We start from the raw sequence: 21,842 nt of genomic DNA, 5'->3' as shown, positions 1-21,842 counted from the left end.
AATTGGGTATAGCTATGTCACAGAAAAGCACCCAAGAAGCAACTACTACAGTAGTCCATTCCTAGGGGGAATGTGCCCCAAGGTTTTGGTTTTTTTATTTCGTTTTTGGGGTACAGGTGGTGTTTGGTTACATGGATGAGTTCTTTAGTGATTTCTGCGACTTTAGTGCACCCATCACCCGAGCAGTGTACACTGTACCCAGTATGTAGTCTTTTATCCGTCACCCTACTCCAAGATTTAGTTCTGTCAGACGATACATGTTGCCTTTACTTCTTTTTAGTTTATTTACCTGGACCCATTTAAGTCATAACTTAAAACTCTATAAAGCCATTTTTTTCCTTTGAAATGGTCTCAGCTCCTTCTTGATCCTCTCCATTTTCCACCCAATCTCCTCTATCCCTCTCCCTTTACTGCCTGAAATCGGCTGTAGATGTAGCAGTTTCTGGAGGAAATGAAGATTTGTGGTGGTTCTTTCCAGTCAACAGGTTGTGAAAGTCTTAGGGGTGAAGGGAAGGAAATCCCCTCAAGGACAAGATACTACTACCACATTAAGGTCAGGAGTTCTTAAAGGGCGAAGATTTCATTTTATTCCACTGCCTTCAGGGGCCTGCTAGAGGAGGCCCCGTTGGTACAGTAATACTTATTCACCAAGCTGGTCATCGACGAAATTGAGGATGTCCTAGACGGAGCAAGAATAGGCAGAGGCTGAAGGTAGAGGTTTTCTTTTTATATATACAAGACACATTAATCCATTAAATTTGAGGACACAGTACAAAAAAAAAAAAAAAAAAAAAAAACACTTCAACTAATTCATCTGACAATGCTGTTCATATTCATGACGCCATTTTTTTTTTGTTTGTTGTTGTTGTTTTCCTAATAATAAAGGAGGAGACTTAGGGCTGTTGGGCTGATATATATTTGGGGGTCCCACCTCCCCACCTCATCCGTACACCACCAGGGTGAACAGGAGGAAGCAAAGGAAGGGCAGGGCCCATAGCAAAGTTTCATAATCTTGAATGCAAGAGGGGAGAAGGAATGGAAGGGGGGAAAAAAAAGGAGAAAATACAAATCCTATAATACATACAACAGGGTGGGGATGGTATAGGAATGGGACAGACATGAAGCTGAGGCATGGGGTGGGCCGCTGGGGGTGGGGGGCAGCGGAAACCCCCCACATTCCTTTCTCTTTGATGTTGTTTCCATAGTTTCCAGGCTGAGAAGCCCTCTCAGAAGATGGGACCGGGAGAAGAGGGTCAGGGCCTCAGTTGGCCCCCCAGCTGTAGCTGTTGTAGGCAGACTTGTTGGTCTGGGGCTTCTGCGGGATGGAGCTGGTCTGGCTACGTTGCCCGCTGCCCGTCTGCAGGGGAATGGGAGGATGATGGGGAGGAAAAAGGTGTCTAGTTAGTGGTACAAATTTGTAACATCTTCAGGTGGAGATGTGCAAACTGTCTTGCTCTCCCATTCCCCTCACTACTATTAAAACCATAGAAAATTTAGTCTGCATAGCTGCTAAAGCCCCTTTCTTACAAGCAGGAAGGCATTTTTGACTTTTAAATAGGGAAAAGATGAAGAGGGCAAGATACCTTTGGAGATAAGGTAGTGAGTTAGTTCTACTCATTTTCAATTCTACCTTCTCCTACTACCCCTTCTCTCCCCTGCTCTTGGAGATGAGTGATCACGAGGCAATTTCATTTCCATTGATCCCCATGAATGCCTCAATTTGGAAAGCTGTCTTTGAGAGGAAGGAAGTCCTTATTCCAGCTCCAGCCACCTATAATGGAGCTCTCAAGAGGCCACTTGCATTGCCCCACAGATCCCCACCCCTACCACACATCACATCTGTGAGCCCATTTCAGGCAGGTACGAGAGGCAGTCTGAGGCCTCAGGCTGCAGATGCTGCCCCAATAATCTTTTCCATTCTGGTAACCAAATGTTTTCCACAGTTGGGGAAGGGTACAAAGATAAAGAGGGTGTTGGGGAGGGGAGAAGGAGAGAGGAAGGGGAGGCCAGAGAGCTCAGCAAGGTGTTTGTGTTTGTGTATCCCGATTTGTGACCGCGCAGTCTTTTCAAGTTCCCTGAGGCTGTGAAGGTGAAATGGGGACTGAAAAGGAGTGGGTTCAAGCATATGATCATTCAATTTCATTACCTGCTCCTCCTGCTGGCGCTGGCAACAGAGAATCATCTGCAAATATGGTAGCTGAGGCAGAACCAGGATATATGGAAAATAAAGGGACAAACTTTGACAATAGAACTCCACCATTAGAAGGGAAAGCTAAAATGTCAGGGAAGAGGGAAGGCTGGGAGAGGAAAGAGGGGAGGTGTGACCCAGGTCTGATGGGATAAGGACAACTGTGGCACAGGAGGAGAAGGGCACCAAAGGAATTGGGCAAAAAAGGTTTCAATCTGGCCCCTTCTCTGAGATATCCTTTGCCGGCCGCTCGTGTTATGTGCGCTTGTGTCTGTATGTGCTGTGTGCCCATGACTGGCGCTGGGGAGGGATTGGGTGAAGGTGGTGGTGAGGAAGGGTAAGAAAAGGAAAGGGAAGGCAGTTTTAAGGGATAGGAAGAGGAAGGGAAAGGAGAGAGGGGGAAGGGCTATTACCTGGCCATCCTGCTGCAGGTGATGGTGAAGGATCTGAGAGTGCGGCTGCTGATGGGGGGTCAGAATGTGCATAAAGGGGGCAGGTGGGTAGGCAGCAGCTGTGGCCGGATTGATGGGGCCCCCACTTCCTAGGGCTGAAGGCAAGTTGAAGGAAGCAGCAGGAGTACCGGAATGAAAACCTTGTTTCTCAAAGGACTGCTATCCAGGAGGCCAGGAGGAGACAGAGTAAAAGGGATCAGCAAACCAATCTTGGGATTTTCCTGAGCTCAAGCTCCCTGACCCTCAGAAAGCAGCATGGTGTCACAGAAGGCACAGTACACTTGAAATCACATATTCAGGTCTCAGTCTCAGCTCTGCTCTTATTTAATAACTGTGTGAACCTAGGCAAACTACTCAACCTCTTAGCCTCAGTTTCGTCAGATACAAAACAGGGACACTACAAACCTGTTGTAAAGATCAAATAGGCTGGGCACGATGGCTCACACCTGTAATACCAGCACTTTGGGAGGCCGAGATGGCCGGATCACACAGAGTTCGAGACCAGCCTGGCCAATATGGTGAAACCCCATCTCTACTAAAAATACAAAAATTAGCCAGGCGTGGTAGCGGGTACCTGTAAATCCCAGCTACTTGGGAGTCTGAGGCAGGAGGATCACTTGAACCTGGGAGGCAGAGGTTGCAATGAGTCAAGACTGTGCCACTGCACTACCGCCTGGGAGACAGAGGGAGACTCCATCTGAAGAAAAAAAAAAAAAAAAAAGGCTGGGCACAGTGGCTCACGCCTGTAATCCCAGCATTTTGGGAGGCCAAGGCGGGCGGGTCACCTGAGGTTAGGAGTTTGAGACCAGCCTGACCAACATGGAGAAACCCGGTCTCTACTAAAAATACAAAATTAGCCAGGCATGGTAGCACATGCCTGTAACCCCAGTTACTCGGGAGGCTGAGGCAGGAGAATCGCTTGAACCCGGGAGGTGGAGGTTGTGGTGAGCCAAGATCACGCCATTGCACTCTAGCCTGGGAAACAAGAGTGAAACTCCGTCTCAAAAAAAAAAAAAAACAACCAAAAACAAACAAAAAGACTAAATAAGAGGATGACATGTGGAAGCACTTTGTAAAACTGAATGTCATATTTGAACATCATGAAATTTGAACTTAGAACTCCAGGCTGGGCATGGTGGCTCACACCTGTAACCCCAGCACTTTTGGGAGGCTAAGGCGGGTGGATTGCTTGAGCCCAGGAGTTCAAGATGAGCCTGGGCAACATGACAAAACCCTGTATCTACCAAAAAACAAAAATACAAAATACAAAACAAACAAAAAACAAAAATACAAAAATTAGGCCTGGTGGCACACACCTATAGCCCCAGCTACTCAGAAGGCTGAGATTCCACCATTGCACTCCAATCTGGGTGACTTCTTGAGACTGTCTCCAAGAAAAAAAAAAAGCAAACCAAGTGTCCCTACCCCTTCCAATATTCCTTTAAAAAATAATAATAATAAATAAATAGTAACTCCGCTGGGCGCGGTGGCTCACACCTGTAATCCCAGCACTTTGGGAGGCCGAGGCAGGTGGATCATGAGGTCAGGAGTTCAAGACTAGCCTAGCCAAGATGGTGAAACCCCGTCTCTATTAAAAAATACAAAAATTAGCAGGCGTGATGGCAGGCGCCTGTAATCCCAGCTACTCGGGAGGCTGAGGCAGGAGAATCGCTTGAACCCGGGAGATGGAGTTGACAGAGAGCTGAGATTGCACCACTGCACTCTAGCCTGGGTGACAGGGCAAGACTCTGTCTCAAAAACAAAAACAAAAAGAACTCCATGGATATTTCAAAAGAAATAAACACATACTGAGGTATTTGAAGTGTTGAAGGTCTTGTTCATGAAGTGCCCCGCCCCAGACCCCCAGTGCTTACTAACAAACTTTAAGTATTTATGGTGATGGGGGATAAAAGCAACATAACAAACCTGTGGATCACTCAAATGCTTCATTAGTTACTAGGTGTCTCCTTTCCCACTCCCACTGTTACAGATTTACTCAAAGAATGGAATGAACTAGTTTCCTGTCACTCTCATACTTACTCTCTTGAAAAGTCATGAAAAAGGTTGGGAGTAGGTAGGAAAAGGGGCCAGGAGAGTTGCACAGTAAATCACATGACACATTAAACAATTTGCCACGCTTCACCTTCCTATTACACTTCTCTTGTTTTTTTCTCAGAGGGCTAAATTTTAACTTCTTAGAGGAAGTGAAGTCTAGAGAAGACCTTTCATTTAGAAAAAGTAGGATGGGTTTCCTGCCACCTCTCCTAGGGTTGTTCTTGTCCACTGTATTTCTACCATTACAACTCCACCTCTTCTATGTCTATCTCTTTTCCACTTCTGTCCAGAGCCAGGCACCTACCTGGGTTTTGGAGTACACAGAACCCGAGATATCTGGCACGCCCGTGTTACTGGAGGTGACTGAAACACCTGGGGGAGGAGGAAACAGACAGGAGGATTAGCTCAGCTAGCTACCTGGCCCTTATTCCTGAGGTGGTATCTGTAGCCTTTCTAGCTATACCAATGCAAGGGAATTTTGGTTGATTTTCCAGCTTCACGTCAGTCCTGAGAGTTAAGAGTTTATGAAACAAAAGCTCCGTAAGGGTTCTTTGGACCTTTCCAGGTGTGTGTTGAGTATACATGAGAGAGTGAGGTTGTTTTTTTGGTGGGCAAGGGAATATGACCAAACCTCACTAGCATATACTGTTTCAAAACACTTCTGTGCCAAAGTCTAGCAGGAATATAATAAACTTTTAATTTTAATGTCCATTTCAAATCAATCCACCCAAACTCCACTCAGTTTTATTCCTGGAGACTCGGGCAGTCTGGCCCTCTCTCTTCCTGAAGTGACATTTCTGGGCTCAAAATCCATGCCTCCACTGCATAAGTACGAGAGGAGCAGTTCACTTTAATCCCCAAGGGCACTCTCATTCTCATAGCCTCAGCTCAGTCAGTCCAGCTTCTTTAGTCTTGGAGCATCTAATGTAAAGGCCTGCCATCAAGATCAATTTCCATGTACACAATTTAAGCCTAAGTGTAGTGGGGTGGCGAGGGATAGGTAGACAGGAGTAGGCCATCTCCTATAGCCTAGGTGGAACACAAAAACCACGTCATTTTCAGTATACAACTTCAGCTTCTCCGTAAGATAAAGTTCTAACCCATACCCCAACTCTTATATTTCCTGTTGAAAACTCCCTACTAACCACTACAACCTTAAAGAAACCAGAGTAGTACAACATGTCATTTTAATTTGTACTCCTCAAATACTCATACTATACTCTATCACCTGGGGTATAAGGCAATGGGTCAAGGAGATAGGAAAAGCCATGAAATAAATAATCTAACATCTTTTAAACTTTCCATTTTTAAACAAAGATTTGAAGAAAAGTAAGTAATTTAGGAATATAAAGCATGATTTTAAAAAGATATATTAGTTTTTATAAAAATAAAACGAAGCTTCAGAAAAACTTTGCCTTTCTATGCCCTTGGATCCTTCCCATCAGAGGTACACATTTCCTTCTCCTCTGCTGTCAGGAACACTGATGGAAAAGTGTTTTAGAAGCACTGTACTAGAGTGGCCAAATCACAAATAAGGAATCCTCCATTCACCCACAATTCAAACTCTAGAACCCAAATCCTCCCAATGCCTCAGACAAAGGCAGCCTTCCAAAGTTAAGCCCATCTTGAACAGTCACTTTTGAAGTGGTATCTTAATCTGGATAAACTTCCCAACATCCTAAGTCCAGATAATTCCTGGGAGGGGCAAACACTAACTAGGAAAAATAACAGAACTACAGAAAACCAAGCAAGAGAAAATACTTCCTTATCTCCAAAGCATCAACTGTCTAAAGACACTGAAGTAAAAGAAGGGAACGATATCTTAAGGGGCTAATGGGTATTTTTTCCGTTCCCTTTTCAAACCTGAGGTGCCCATCTAGCAAATCACTGGGTAACAGTCATAACTTTTAAGAACAGAAGGTTCAGCTATGGAAAAGGCTTAAGCTAATAGTTTGTGTGGAAGAGTTGAGAGTAAAGGTGGAATAAACAGGATATAAGTAGAACATTTTTAAGTCAAACCAAAAGAGACAATTTACTGCAAAGGCAAAAAAAAAAAAAAAAAAAAAAAAAGCATATTTGGTCACTCTCTGCAGTGAGGCTAGGCTGCCTATATCTAGGAATGGCAGAAATGACTAACTGGATGTTCAAGCTGGGTGGTAGGGAGGAATTCAGCTCCAGTGTGCCCCTACCTGATCTCATTCTTTCCAGAGTTTAGGCTAAAAATAACTTCTAGTCCAGAGGCCTTATCTTGGATATGAGGTTGAAGGGACTGGGAATGCAGGAACCATAATACTCTGTAGTAGCCATAATAATCTCAATGATAGTATTAGAGACCTAGAAAACAATGGGTACTGATTTCACTACCCCTTACCAGTTATTAGAAAGATCTTCAGACTACAGAGTTCTCTTGCTTTCTTTCCAACATCAACACCCCCTACTTATCCCCAAACAGTGACAATACCAGTATCACGTGGGCAGCAGGGCAGAGAAACATGAATCTCTCTCTCCCACCATGGCAGCCCCTGGGAAAGGTGGTCACACTCCACAGAACAAAATTACTCCAAAGGGCTGGGAACAAATACAAGGAAAGCTGAATACTTTGGTTTCTAATTAACCCAGGGTGGTGATCTCACTGTCCACATTAACTGTATAAACAAAGGGCTAATGTTGTATGCTAGCTGGACTGGGAGGGAATTAGAATTTCCACAGTCAAGGAGATGTCTGACCAAACCGCTCCCACACATCCTTAGCTTATACCCGCAAATGCAAAACTGATAATCCAAGATTTCTGAAAAGCCATCAAGGGACTAAGAACAATGTTCCAGGATAGCATAGTCTCCGCAGAGCCTGAGTCATCAACTAGCTGATCACTAATGACTTTATCAGATCTTAGCCACTTGGCCTTTAGGAACCAGATAGATGTGGGAATTAAGCCTTGGAAGATACTTCTCTAACAGCTCTGAACACTATCTCTTTTGCCTTTCACCATGACATGACACTCCAAACTTTTTTGTCCTTTCCCCCACTGCTTATGTAAGAGGCAAAGGAAAGATCTAAATGGAAAAATGAAGCAACATAAACATAGAGAATTGGGGATTTCTACAAAGTTTCCTTTACCAACCAATCAACAGGCAGGAAACTGAGGCTATTTCCCCTCCCCCCACCTTCATGAAACTACCATACTGAAAAATTAACAGTTCTTTGGCTATGCTGGGGTTTGATTAAAAAGGCCACCCTCCACCCTTCATTCATAGCACAGCATTGGTTCCTAGTGTCCAGAAAGACATGCACGGAAAGAACGCCAGAGTTAGCTAAAGAAATACCACAGTTTATTGAAGACTACAAATATTTTTGTTACAAGTTGAAACTACATGCCTTCCAGAAATCAAAAGCAACAGCGGGTGTGTGCATTGATGCTTCGAAGGTGCTGCACCGCTTGAACTTGAAATGGGTAAGACAGGGTCAGACACATGGGGGAGAGGGAAATGGGGGAGGGGCAAGTTCAAAAGCCCAGAAGGTATCCACCAACTCATTTCCCCAAGCCACGCAGGCCATGGCCTCAGCTCAGCAGGCTCTCCTCAGTGGTCTGGTTTCTGAAACAAGACTTCAGTGCAAATTTATACACACACACAAAACACAGCCCCCAGCCTTGGGCCAAATTAGCTCTCAGCCGTCCAGAAATGCTTGTAAGGGGGTGGATATTTTCTTCCTAAAAGGAATCAAATACATAAAAATAAATGAATGGAATGACAAAAGCCCTTTGTGGGGTTGGGAACTAGGGGTTCTCAAGGGCTGATATAATACGTTTCTGAATTCTGAAGGGAGGCAAGAAGCTGGGATTTCTAGAATCAGGTATGCCAATTCTCCTATATTATCAATCACCTAACTCTTAAAATTTGTGAACCTGGTCCAACTAAGACTTCAACCTAATGTCCTCAGAACGGGACCACCACTCCAAGTCAAAAAGCTTATAATCCTCCCCACCAAGATTCAGGGTGGACCTTGCTCGATAAGAGGGGTGGCCACAAGGAGTCTATGTATTAAATCTCAATGGAGCTTCTCAGGATTTAACTGATGACCCACTCTAACTCATAAAGCACAGTTCAAAGCTCCACCTGGCTATCAGTTCCTAGTCCTTACTACCTTCTGTGCTGTTCCCAATTATTGAAAACTGTGGGCAACTGACCCACCCAGAGCCCACATAAGGGTGAAGAACACATGCTGCTCTATCCAGATCACCATGAAACTGTAACTGAGCTGACAGCTTTGAAGGACAACCCCCATCCCCAATCCTAAGCAATCACAGAAACCTGCTCCTCCCCTATTCATCTACAAGTCGCTGAAAAAGTACAATTATATTATTCAAAGATTTCTTCTCGCTCCCTGTCCTCCAAAAGTAGAGCACAGATGTCAGGTATGGAAGCAAGGGAGAGGCTGAGTATCTTTTAGGTAAGTACCCATCCAGAGGATTCCTACAATTCCCTCCTGCCATCACATATGTAAACGGACTTTGCAAAGAGACCAGCCATACAAATGAAGGAACCTAAAGGCCCAACTCTCCCAGTACAGTTCCCACTTTATTGAGTAATAGTCACGCCTACTCCTTTTCCTCCATGGTTTAGGTCTTCTAGCTAGGGAATAAAAAAGGACACATAAAAGTAGTGCTACAAAGTGATTTAAGCCAAACTTATCGTAGTCTGCTAGCTATGAACCCACTTAATGCTACTACTCAGTGAATATACCCCCTTTTGTATTATCAGTGCCATACATATTATCAACACTTGCCTCCACTGACATTTCAGCAAAATCTTGGGGCTCCTTACCCTACTTCCACCCACACTTTTGGCCAACCAACATATTCTAAAAGCCAACACATACTCTTGGGCATTCCTGTCACAAAGAGTGGACACATGTCCTAGTATCAAGCTCCTCTGCTGGTGCTGCTCCCACAGATACCCAAGTCAGCCAAGTATTAACAATCATACCTGGGGCAGCGGTATACCCTCACCAACCCCATTTTCTTAAGCACCAAGTCTTCCTCCCTGAAATTTATCTAATAACACCCCACAGATACCACCGAGCCAGGGACAAGGTCAGCTTACCAGTGTTGTATCCATGAGACCCATATCCACTCGGCTGTTGGAAAGGGGTGGCCGATGCATTCACACTGACATTCACACCATGCTGCTTGGAAGAGGTAGGAGCCACCTAAAGAGCAAAAAGGCCAGACTTGCAGTGACGTGGCAGCAGAATACCATCTGTCCCACTTGTCCTGCTCCAGGTACTGGACATTCAGATGGCTAACTATCCTGATGCAGCTTGACCACAGCTTGCTTAGTGAAATTAGCTCCTTACTAACCGTTCTAGAATCTACTAATGAAGTCAAGAATTGGTAGTTTGGAGGAAGGAAAAGGGACAATGGCAGCAGGGAATGAATGAATCTGAGTGAAGCAAAGCTGTATGGTATCATATTCTCCCTTTGGCAAATTCTAAGACTAGGCAATCCCTATCCTAATTCCACCAATTCCAGCCCCATTCCCCCATCACCCTGCACCAGGCCAAAAACAGACCAGAGGTGGAAACTGTTCCTCCTCATCCATTATTGAAGTCATTGATCCTTAAAAGCAGCTAGAATAGTGTCCAGGGCTAGGATCCTTCACCACAAGGAGTGACCAAAGCCAGGTACTCACAGGGAACACAGCAGGCCCATACTGGAAGGTGCTGGGGAGGCCCGGGACCCCTGTATAGTATGGCAGGCTGGTGTAACTGTAGCCAGGAGGCAGCGCCGGGTTCAGGAATGTCTGCTGCGTGGTATGGTGAGTCTGCGTCTGGTTCTGTTGGGGTTGGGCCAAGGTTGTGGCCGGGGCTGGGGAGGAGGCATCCCCACGGCCGAACTTTGTGAGGTCACCTGTGACAGGAGAGGCTAAATGTACCTGCCTCTTTCACCCCAATACCAATGCAGAATTACCTCTTCTGGTTTCACATGATTCCAGGAGATCCTGTTCAAAGACTATTAAAGTTCAATTCCTTGAATTACATTTCTGAGTGGCTCCAATTAGTGTTGCTCAGCATATACTGAGCACAGTTGCTGTAAGCCAAGGACTAGTGTTGAATAACTGTGCAATGCTATGCCAGGGACAGGCTCCTGGAATAAGGCACCTGCACAATTTCTCTGCCCACTTGTGTTCTCTTTCATCTTCCCCCTTCTTCCCTCCCCTCTTCTCCTCCATGGGGAATACCCCATGCTGGACTTGAAAGACAATGATGGATCAGGGAAAATGGTAAGTCAATGAGGACAATGATAGGTCAGGTAAAAGAAGAAGGCCCCAGACCTAGCAAGGCAGTGAGATTGCCACTGTGAGTAGCATAAAGGGGCAGAGATGAGCAGAGAAGACCACATCGACCACTGTACTTCCTGGAAAAAGCTAGCAAATGGCTTGAAACTAAGTCAAGATATCACTTTTTTGGAGATGGCGTCTTGCTATGTTGCCCAGGCTGGTCTTGAACTCCTGGGCTCAAGCAATTCTCCCACCTTGGCCTCCCAAGTAGCTGAGACTACAGGTGTGTGCTACCATGCCTGGCTAAGATATCATCTAGAAATCACAGGGAGACAACAGAAAGTGGGATGAATAGGAAAAGCCACGACATGCCCAACTTTAGCAGGATTTTGAATCTACCAATCCTGATTTATCACATTCCTTCTTGCTACCAATCAGGTTTCTGCCATCAATCCCAACACTATCTCCCTTTTTATTTATTTAGTCCCATCCCAATCCTACCAGAATAAGGGTTGCTGGCCAGGCTACCATCCCTCCCAGTCAGCGGAGTAGTGGGTGTGGGAAATGGGATGCTGTAGTAATCCTAGAAAAGAGGGAAAAAAAGAGCAGACATTCAATGTCACTCATTCCCCAGCATGAGTATTATTTCCACAGAGGAAAGAACAGAAGAATGTGAGAGTTGTGCAATTTATCCAGTCACTAATTAAGCTGCCTAGAGTTAGCACAAACTCCACATTACTCTTGCATACACTGTCCCCCTTGCCTGGCCATGAGCACAGTCAGGCAAGGTCTACGGGTATGCCCACTTGAGAATATGTCAAAGTCCATGAGGACCAATATTTTCAGCACTTTAGATGTCATCCCTATCAGTTTATACCAAGCTTATTCTACTGAGAAAACAGATCATTCTGTAATTGAAAGTGACTAGGACAAACAAAAAGCACCCTGAGTGCTCCAGATTACTTTACTAGGTTATAGATTAGGTTAAATGGCATTTACTAAGATGCCACAACTCTGATTTAAAAAAAGAAGAAAAAAGGCTGGGTGCGGCGGCTCACGCCTGTAAGCTCAGCACTTAGGGAGGCAGAGGCAGGTGGATCACAAGGTCAGGAATTCAAGACCAGCCTGGCAAAGATGGCAAAACCCCATCTCTACTAAAAATACAAACAAAAAATTAGCCAGGGGTGGTGACGGGCCCCTTTAATCCCAGCTACTCGGGAGGCTGAGGCTTTGACCCAGGTGGCAGAGGTTGCAATGAACCAAGATGACGCCACTGCACTCCAGCTTGAGAGACAGAGTGAGACTCTGTCTTTAAAAAAAAAAAAAAAAAAGAAGTTATCTTCTATTGGAAACCCTCCCCCAAATCCCTATATTCTAATATGCCTTAGATCAGAGTGTATGGAGGACTGGGATGGGAAAGAGCTATGTCTGTGACTGAGGTAATTCTCCCAACACTAATTTTAAGACTACTTTATTTTCCAAAGCTCTATCCCACATACTCACCAATGGAAATCTTGTCTGAAGCATCTGCAAGTCATCATAACCATATACTTGTGGCTGAAAGATACAGATATATAGCAATAACAGGAACTGGTCATGATGTTAGCAAACTAAGGAGCCAAGAGACAAGCTAATTCAACAGAATATTCATCCTCATTCTGGGTTAGAACAGGACATGGATTATTTCCTTCAATTTTATTTAAGGAAAAAGCAGTAAAGTACAAAGAGATTAAATGATTCATGAAAGGTCTTGAAGCTTTCCTTGAGCTAAATACTACCGATTCTAGTAGGCTGGCTTCTTGATACCAATAGAGTAGACACAAAATATACATGAACAACCAGTTTTACTCTCTATTCTACAACTCTCTGTCTCTTATACTCTTCAAAATCTGGCTTAAAAATAATCTCCTCCATAAAGAATATTTTACTTTTCTCCAATTTCAGGGTTTTAAGGTAGTGACTACACATTAAAAATGTGTAACTGTGTTATTTGGATGTGTCAGCAGTATAATATTTATCTAGACTTTGTCTCTGAGGGCAGGAACAGGTATCTTTTTTAAAACTTTTTCATATACCCTTCATCTTAATAGCTACCAAATACTTGAAGGTCAAGAAGACACTAGGGCAAAAAGCTACTACTACTGTCAGCCACCCACTTATTCTCAAAGCCCCAGATTGAGTCAGGAAACTTTCCTCTAACCAGGCCAGACCAGCAAACACACTCAAGAGTTACAGATTTAATCAAATCAGAGAAAATAATTCTTAGGGCCAGCAGTAGTGGCTCAGGCCTATATATAACCCCAGTTCTTTGAGAGGCTGAGGCAGGAGGACCACCTGAGCCTGGGATTTTGAGACCAGCCTAGGCAACATACGAAGACCCTGTCTCTAAAAAAAATTTTCAAACTTAGCCAGGCATGGGGATGCACACCTGTAGTCTTAGCTACTTGGGGAGTCTGAGGTGAGAGGATTGCTTGAGCCCAGAGTTCAAGACTGCAGTGAGCTAGCTATGATTGTTTCACTGCACTCTAGCCTGGGTAAAAGAGCAAGATCTGTCTCAGAAAATAAAATAATAGTCATAATTATCTAAGACACTAAAAAGGATTCTAGATGAACATTCTGGCCTTTGGCTTCTGAGGCCCAGAAGTTGTGTTTCAAACAGGGCAGATATTCTCATCACACATATACATACATATTGTGCACACACACATGCATACATGTGTGCACCATAAACCAGAGCAGATACACAATAGATGGGTTGGCCTCAGTTTAGTCCATTAGTACTTTTCCCAAAACTGCAAAGATTAAAAACCAGTTTGATTACATGTAGCAATTCCTCATTTATTTTATATTTTAATTACAGTTGACCCTTAACACAGGTTTGAACTGCATGCTGTTTATACGTGAATCTTTTCCAACCAGACACACAGATCAAAAATACAGTCACATTTACAGAATGCAAAACCCATATACATGGATTCCACAGAGCCAACTGCAGGGCTTGAGTATGTGCAAGTTTTGGTATTCACAGGGGTCCATCTGAAGCCAGAGCTATAAAAAGAGCAGCCACAGCATCCTCACCTTTTGAAGAAGATCCTTTAGTCCCACTTACCGGGTAGGCATGTAACAGCCCTGGAGCCATAATATACGGATTAGGCAACAACGGCGGGACCCCAGGAGGGAGGTTGGGAGGAGCTTTTCCTAAAAGAGAAATTACATTTTTATCCTATCACACAATTACTTACCTCTTCCATCCCAGAGGAATGCCATCTGCTTATGCAAGACTACCTGAAGTCGTAGCAACTGAGCTTCGAGTCGAGGCTGTGACAGTGGAGTTGCTGCCTAGGCTGAGGCCCAGGCTACTGCCACTATTGAGACTGGAGGAGACACTGACCACTGGGGGAGGTGCAGAGACTGTGCTGGATGTGGTGGAAAAAGTGCTGGAGGAAGAATGGAGATTCGCCTCACTCTCCACACTTGTGTGCTTCAAAAGGGGGAGCAGTGGAAGAGAGAAGAAGAAAAGAGATCAGCGTCACAGGTCAGGAAAAATAAGATAAGATAATCCCTCCTGCTGAATATATTATTATGTCAACTTCCTAATTAAAGAGACCAAGTAGGCAAGGTACCAAAGTACACTCTGCTAAAGTAGTTAGAAATAATCTCCAGCTACATATTCCTCAAGACTCATCTGGCATTCGAATGGTAACACACTCACTGCACATCATCATCCTGTTCAGAAAGACAGTAACGCAAATGGAGACAGATTCCTCAGAGACTAACATTGGTTCATAAAGGAACAGAGAGAGTTGAGATGTAAAAAATACATTACAGCTTTCTCTCCCCAACTTTTCTTTACTAGTTGAGACCAGTTTTTGGACTAGGAGAAAGCAAAAATTCTGATTTTACTTTTTTTTTGAGACAGGGTCCCATCTGTTGCCCAGGCTGGGGTGCAGTGGTGCAATACTGGCTCACTGCAACCTTGGCTTCCTGAGCTCAAACAATCCTCCCACTTCAGCCACCCGAGTAGCTAGGACTCTATGAGTGTACCACCAGGCTTGGCCAACCTTCAAAAAATTTGTGTGGGGATGAGGTTTCACTGTATTGCTCAGGTTGGTCTCAAACTCCTGGGCTCAAGAAATCCTCCTGCCTTGGCCTCCCAAAGTGTTGGGATTACAGAGGTGAGCCACTGCGCCTGGCCACAATTCTGACTTTAAACCTGAAACTGTGTATTTGAACAGAGACTCCTAAAGGAGCCTTAGCCCTCATATCTCCCAGGCTTCTGGCAAATCTGACACTTTTGTCCAAAATGGGTCCTTCCCTTTACAGGCTCAGCTTAATTCTATTAATAGTTGTTACAAATCGAAACAACAAAATTGATTCTTGGACCAAAAGCTCTCAACTGGCATCTACCTTCACAAAAATATCCAGCCCTGCACTGATTCTTTTCAGAACTCATGTTTGGCATACCCAAGACCAAGAAAAGAGAACAGCCCTACCAGTTAGAAAGGTATGTTCTTCCAGAATTTATTAAAGCATACAAAGCCCAACTATATATTCAGTAGGGGGAAAAAGTCAGAAAGTCACTTTCAGGGCTTTTAGCAATGGCCCAGAGCTCAATGTTTAGGGATTGTTCTGCCTCTCTTGGCTTCCTAACATCCCTTTACTCGTTTTCCTGCAACCTCAAATCAATTATTTTGCCGACTCATGAAGAAATTTTCAATAATTCTCTCTTGGGACAATCTTAGGGTTGGATAGTTCTAAGTGTAAGAAAACCACACATCCCTCTCTGCATCACACTTACCAAAAGAGTGGATGTCGAAGTGCGCCCAGATGATGTTGATGATGAAAGGGTATTCTGCTGCGTTGATAACGTGCTGTCAGAATAAAAGAGGTTGCCATCAGCCATAGTGCTATAGTTACCTGACCTAGAGCTTCAGTCAAGAACATAACAAGGAAATAAGAGATAATATGAGACACCAAGGAGGTCTGAGATCATATATATGTTAAGCACAATGCCCAGCCAGGGCTAGTCAGCAGTTAAAGCAAAAGTGGATGTTGAAAAGGGGAAAATTAAAACAAGCCTCCTCTGTCTTCACTTCCCACAGTTCTCAGGTCACCCACTTACCACAAAAGCAGGGCTAATGTGGTCTCTGCCAGGTCAAGGGAATAAGAAAGAACCAGAGAGCTCTGTTACTGCTATTCACCAACCCCAACCTCCATCCTCACCCCAAATCACCTGCTGTGTTGTGTGGTGGTAGTATTTGGAATCTCCTCACTGTGGCTCAAGCCACCCAAGGAGGATGAATGCTGATTGGTTGTCGTCAGTAAGGAAGCTGCAGATACCGTTTCATTGAGAGGGGGGATGCTAGAAGTGGAAGGTGAATCAGATTTCACTGCAGAGCCTGTAGCACCTAGAAACATAGAAAGAAGGAATTCCACTTATCAGAAAAAAGGGAATGTCTATAAGCGGTGACTACAGTCCCAGGCTGCTCCAAAGACAAGAGGATGAGTTATTTAACAGTGGACTGTATTACGTAGAATCTTTTTTCTTTAATGCTGAGAATTACACAGCATAGGTCTCATTTATCCAGTGAAGGGAACTAATGGATTATCACCATTTTAAGATAGAAAACCAGAAACGTAAGAGGGGAAAAGCCTGAAGAACACTCACCTTCAACAGATTGTGTGGTCTGTAACTGCGTGGCCTGCACAGAACTGAAGCCATTCTGGTAAAAAAAAAACAGAAGAGCAAGAAACAGACAAACTCATGTGAATGAGGCAAGTTAGCACTGATTCAGCTTTATTTTGGTCAACAAATCTTTAGGAGAAATTCTGTAAATTAACCAAAAGGATTAATATTAATACAATGCAGACTATCCAAAAAACCAAAATAGTAACAAAAATTAAACAACAGAACTGAGATATACCAACACTGTGTGACCAAAAGCAAAAGAAGGAAACCCTACAAATTGCTGAAGACACCCCAAACCTAAAACAGATAGAGGAAAGGCCCAAAGTCCACATTCAGTGATTTTTGGGGAAGGATGAGTACAACAGTTGAGTCATACCACCTATTCCACTGGCAGCATCTGACAGTCACTCAACATCACCTCTGGCATATGCTGTCTCCCTCACCATGCCAGGACATAGCAAGGTGAGGTCTACTGACATGCACCCAGAAATCTGGCAATCACATCTTCCCAGAAGACAGGACAGGCACTTGAGACTGATTCTACTAGTGACAATGAATTTTTTGTACAAGAGAATGGTTTCCTGACTCATCAGTCTCCAGGTTTGCTGATAAGAACTTTTAATTCACTAATCACAGATGTGTGCCTTTTTCATATTCTCAATCACTACTTCCAAAGTTTCTTTGCACCATTTGCTGAAAAGTAAAACACTAATATTTAAGGAATTTTTGCCCACTATTCTAACCAATTCCCAGGGGTTCATGAAGCCACTACCTTTGCCTGAGTCAGGTCCTTTTGGGGTGATGAAGAGATGGAGCTGGGGTACCGCCGAGTCTGTGTGGATCTCTGTTCATAAAGAGGGCCCTGAGCATTATTTTGGGAGGTATAGGTTGTCGACTGAATTGGGCCGCTCTGATAACCAGACTCCTGACTCTGGTTAGATGAAATTGTAGAGGAAGATTCACTGTAAATAATGAAGAAAAAAATCTCAGACAAACAAAATAGATCAGATCTACTGATACTAAGGAAATTGTGGAGATCTACTAGTGGAATAACTTGATTTGAATCAAGAAATTTTTCAGCAACAAGTAAAAGAATCTATCAAAATTTTCTCCTGATAACACTAGGAATCCCTACCTTCTATAGTGCCAGAGATCTAAATTAAGAATTAATCTTAAAAACATCTAGGCTGGGTGCGGTGGCTCACGCCTGTAATCCCAGCACTTTGGGAGGCCGAGGCGGGCAGATCACGAGGTCAGGAGATCGAGACCATCCTGGCTAACACAGTGAAACCCCATCTCTATTAAAAATACAAAAAAAGTAGCCAGGCGTGGCGGGCGCCTATAGTCCCAGCAACTTGGGAGTCTGAGGCAGGAGACTGGCAGGAACCCAGGAGGCGGAGCTTGCAGAGAGCCGAGATAGTGCCACTGCAGTCCAGGCTGGGTGACAGAACAAGACTCCGTTTCAAACAAACAAACAAACAAAATTTAAAAAATCTTAAAAACATCTTCAAGTCCTCAAGGAAGAAAAAAGTCCCTTGGCTCCCCGCTACATTCTGCTGTTATAAGAAAAAGTGGATCCGGAAGCTGTGGCTCATGCCTGTAATGCCAGCACTTTGGGAAGCCAAGGTGGGCGGATCACAAGGTCAGGGGATCAAGACCAGCCTGGCCAACATGGCAAAACCCCGTCTCTACTAAAAATACAAAGAACAGCCAGGCATAGTGGTGGGCGCCTGTAATCCCAGCTACTCAGGAGGCTGAGGCAGGAGAATCGCTTGAACCTGGGAGGCAGAGGTTGCAGTGAGCTGATAGTGCCATTGCACTCCAGCCTGGGTGACAAGAGCAAGACTCTGTCTCAAAATAAAAAAGAAAAAGTGGCTAAATGTCAGTATACAGGATACATTACTCTTGGCCCCTTCTATACATTCATGGACCCTAAGCACAGGAAAAGCCATCTTTTGTTCACACTCATTTTAGAGAATTCTGAATTCTAGGTTCCCTCAAGAACCATATAAGATTTGGGCCAGGCGTGGTGGCTCACGCCTGTAACCCCAACACCTTTGGAGGCCAAGGTGGGTGGATTACCTCAGGTCAGGAGTTCAAGACTGGCCTGACTAACATGGTGAAACCCCGTCTCTACTAAAAATACAAAATTAGCCGGGCATGGTGGTGCATGCCTCTAATTCCAGCTACTAGGAAGACTGAGGCAGGAGAATTGCTTAAACCTCGGAGGCGGAGGCTACAGTGAGCAGAGATTACGCCATTGCACTCCAGCCTGGGCAACAAGAGCAAAACTCTGGGCCAGGCGTGGTGGCTCATGACTGTAATCCCAGCACTTTGGGAGGCCGAGGCAGACGGATCACCCGAGGTCAGGAGTTCAAGACCAGCCTGGCCAAGATGGTGAAACCCTGTCTCTACTAAGAATACAAAAATTAGCCAGGCGTGGTGGCACATGCCAGTAATCTCAGCTACTTAGGAAGCTGAGGCAGGAGAATTGCTTGAATCCGGGAGGCAGAGGTTGCAGTGAGCCGAGATCACGCCATTGCACTCCAGCCTGGCAACAAAGCAAAACTCCATCTCAAAAAAAAAAAAAAAAAAACTGGGGGCATGGTTGCTCACGCCTGTAATCCCAGCATTTGGGGGGGCCAAGGTGGGTAGATCGCTTGAGGTCATGAGTTCTAGACCAGCCTGGCCAACATGGTAAAACCCCATCTCTACTAAAAAATACAAAAATTTGCTGGTTATGGTGGTGGGCACCTGTAATCCCAGCTACTCGGGAGGCTGAGGCAGGAGAATCATTTGAACCCGGATGGCGGAGGTTGCAGTGAGCCGAAATCGTGCCACTGCACTCCAGCCTAGGCAACAGAGTGACAGTCTGTGTTTAAAAAAAAAAAAAAAAAAAAAAAATTTGTAGAGACAGGGACTCATATTGCCCAGGCTGGTCTTGAACTCCTGGCCTCAAGCAATCCTCCTGCCTTGGCCACCCAAAGTGCTGGGATTATAGGTGTGAGCCATCACATCCAGCCCCTAGGGGGCATATTTCTACCTGTTTAGTTATAGATAACCCTAATAATAATATTTTAAAGCACTCAAAATGCTATGATTGACTATTTTCCCCCAGCCATGCAGAGAGGCTTGGCCTCTCCAGAGTTCTAAAAATTACCCACAGATTAAAAAAGTAGTAAAAGGTTAATAAGAGAGGTCTTATGGCTAATGTTTCCTCTACCTGGCCGTGCTGGTATACAGGCTACTTGGAGCCTGGCTTGAAGAGGCGCTCGTGGTGGGGGTGGACTCATAATCAGAAAGGACAGGCTCTGACCCAAATTGCAATGCCCCAAACTGCAGGTTTAGCCCTGAGATATCTGCTGAGCCAGGCATCTCCACAGCCAGAGCAGGAATCTATAGAGAAAGGTGAAGGAGAAGAGAAAGTAATGGCTTTAATACAACCTTACTAAAGACTAAAAAAAACCTTCCCCTTTAAATTTCCAAACTTACCTTTTAATCTCAATTCTCAAGCCCCACACCCCTTGCCATAAGATGTTATCTACCTAAAAGTTTAAGTACCTTAGAAGTCAAGGAGGCTTTTTTCTTCTGCTGTTTCAGTTTCTGCTGAGCTGGCTGAGGGCTAGAGGACTGGTTGTCTGAAGATCCAGGCGACATCTGTGGAGCCGACGTGGATTTGCTTGGCAGAGGAGAAGACGGAGGTGGAGGTGCAGCTGTGGAGGTAGCCACTGCAGGTGACTTCTCCTGAAGGAACACCTCCATCATGGTTGAAGACGGGGTAAAAGCCTGGCGCTTTGTAAAGGGGCTGTGCACTGTTGAATCACTTGGGTTCTTCAAATCTGCAAGAGGAAACCCAGAATATGAAGCCAGAGATGCTGATGAATCTCAAGGAAATGCTATTATCCTGCACTAGCACCATGAATGAGGACTGTAAAAATCAGAAACTCATATAAGCAGGCCTTCTTTCGGGGCTTAATCTCATTTCTATAGGTGACAATCACTGGATTACATTTTTTTTTTTTTTGAGATGGAGTCTCGCTCTGTCACCCAGGCTGGAATGCAATATGCAATGGCGCAATCTCAGCTCACTGCAACATCCATCTCCTGGGTTCAAGCGATTCTCTTGCCTCAGAGTAGCTGGGACTACAGGTGCATGCCACCACGCCTGGCTAATTTTTGTGTTTTTGGTAGACACGGGATTTCATCACGTTGGCCAGGCTGGTCTCAAACTCCTGACCTCAAGTGATCCATCCGCCTCGGCTTCTCAAAGTGCTGGGATTACAGGCATGAGCCGCCGCACCTGGCCTACATCCATCCTTAAATAAAGCCTAATTAAATCAACACCATTACCCAGCCTGTGTAAGAAAGGAATGCACAAATTGTACAAGTTTAAAGTACCGCAAGTTCTCATTTAACATCATCCATAGGTGCTTGGAAACTGGCTTTAAGCAAAAACAATGCATGGCACATCTTTGAATAAGTTTCCTTCAACATGATTTCATTATAATGTTGATGAGGAAAAAAAAAAAAATGGCCAGGCGCAGTGGCTCATGCCTGCAATCCCATCACTTTGGGAGGCCAAGACCAGCAGATTGAGCCCAAGAGTTCGACACACACCTGGGCAACATGGTGAAAACCCATCTCCAGAAAAAATAAAAAATTAGCCAGGCACGGTGGTACAAGCCTGAGGTCCCAGCTACTCAGGAGGCTCAAGTGGGAGGATTGCTTGAGCCCAGGAAGATGAGGCTGCAGTGAGCCAAGATAGTGCCACTGTACTCCGGTCTGGATGACAGAATGAGACCTTGTCTTACGTTTCGCAAAAAGTCGCAGTTTCCAAGAACCTATCAATGACATTAAGTGAAGACTTACTGTATAAAATCTTAAGATGGCGAAGTCTATGAACCTAAAGGCAATATGTTATTTTCAAACACTGAAGATAAATCTAAGGAGAATAATAATTAAAACCCCAATCAACAGAAGACTGCAAATATGTATATGGTTAAAATTTTTTTTCTTTTTGAGAAAAGCTAGCTACACACTAGCTCTGCAGCCCAGGCTAATGTACAGTGGTGCACACACAGCTCACTGCAACCTCAACCTCCTGGGCTCAGGCAATTCTCCTGCCTCAGCCTCCCTAGGAGCTGGGATCACAGGTGCACACCACCACGCTCATTTAATTG

General features: G+C 44.6%; 1 protein-coding gene and 1 non-coding gene across 23 annotated transcripts in view; both read right to left on the bottom strand.

Annotated features, from left to right (window-relative positions):
- Window positions 1-54: 54 nt before the first annotated feature.
- Window positions 55-21,842, bottom strand: part of LOC100999017 (ubiquitin-associated protein 2-like) — a 55,626-nt gene continuing 33,838 nt past the window's right edge. For 2 of the 22 annotated variants that reach the window (XM_021924176.2, XM_021924177.2), the window contains exons 13-27: window positions 20,224-20,501; window positions 19,886-20,058; window positions 17,435-17,624; window positions 16,642-16,696; window positions 16,207-16,381; window positions 15,772-15,844; window positions 14,259-14,454; window positions 14,083-14,171; window positions 12,477-12,530; window positions 11,475-11,556; window positions 10,386-10,603; window positions 9,798-9,903; window positions 5,000-5,067; window positions 2,602-2,796; window positions 55-679 (exon numbers count right to left, since the gene is read on the bottom strand). In XM_021924176.2, the coding sequence (XP_021779868.1) occupies window positions 641-679; window positions 2,602-2,796; window positions 5,000-5,067; window positions 9,798-9,903; window positions 10,386-10,603; window positions 11,475-11,556; window positions 12,477-12,530; window positions 14,083-14,171; window positions 14,259-14,454; window positions 15,772-15,844; window positions 16,207-16,381; window positions 16,642-16,696; window positions 17,435-17,624; window positions 19,886-20,058; window positions 20,224-20,501 (1,991 nt within the window). In that variant the 3' untranslated portion in view covers window positions 55-640. The other 20 variants (XM_021924146.2, XM_021924171.2, XM_021924183.2 and 17 more) reach the window with 18 other exon arrangements.
- LOC116273206 lies at window positions 11,642-11,777 on the bottom strand. The gene has a single exon (XR_004181651.1). It is a non-coding gene; the product is annotated as a small nucleolar RNA SNORA58 (small nucleolar RNA).

This window comes from Papio anubis, unplaced genomic scaffold, assembly GCF_008728515.1.
Source record: "Papio anubis isolate 15944 unplaced genomic scaffold, Panubis1.0 scaffold466, whole genome shotgun sequence".
Classification (NCBI taxonomy): Eukaryota; Metazoa; Chordata; class Mammalia; order Primates; family Cercopithecidae; genus Papio; species Papio anubis.
The sequence above is the reverse complement of the archived record's forward strand: the minus strand, read 5'-3'. Positions and strand labels throughout refer to the sequence as shown.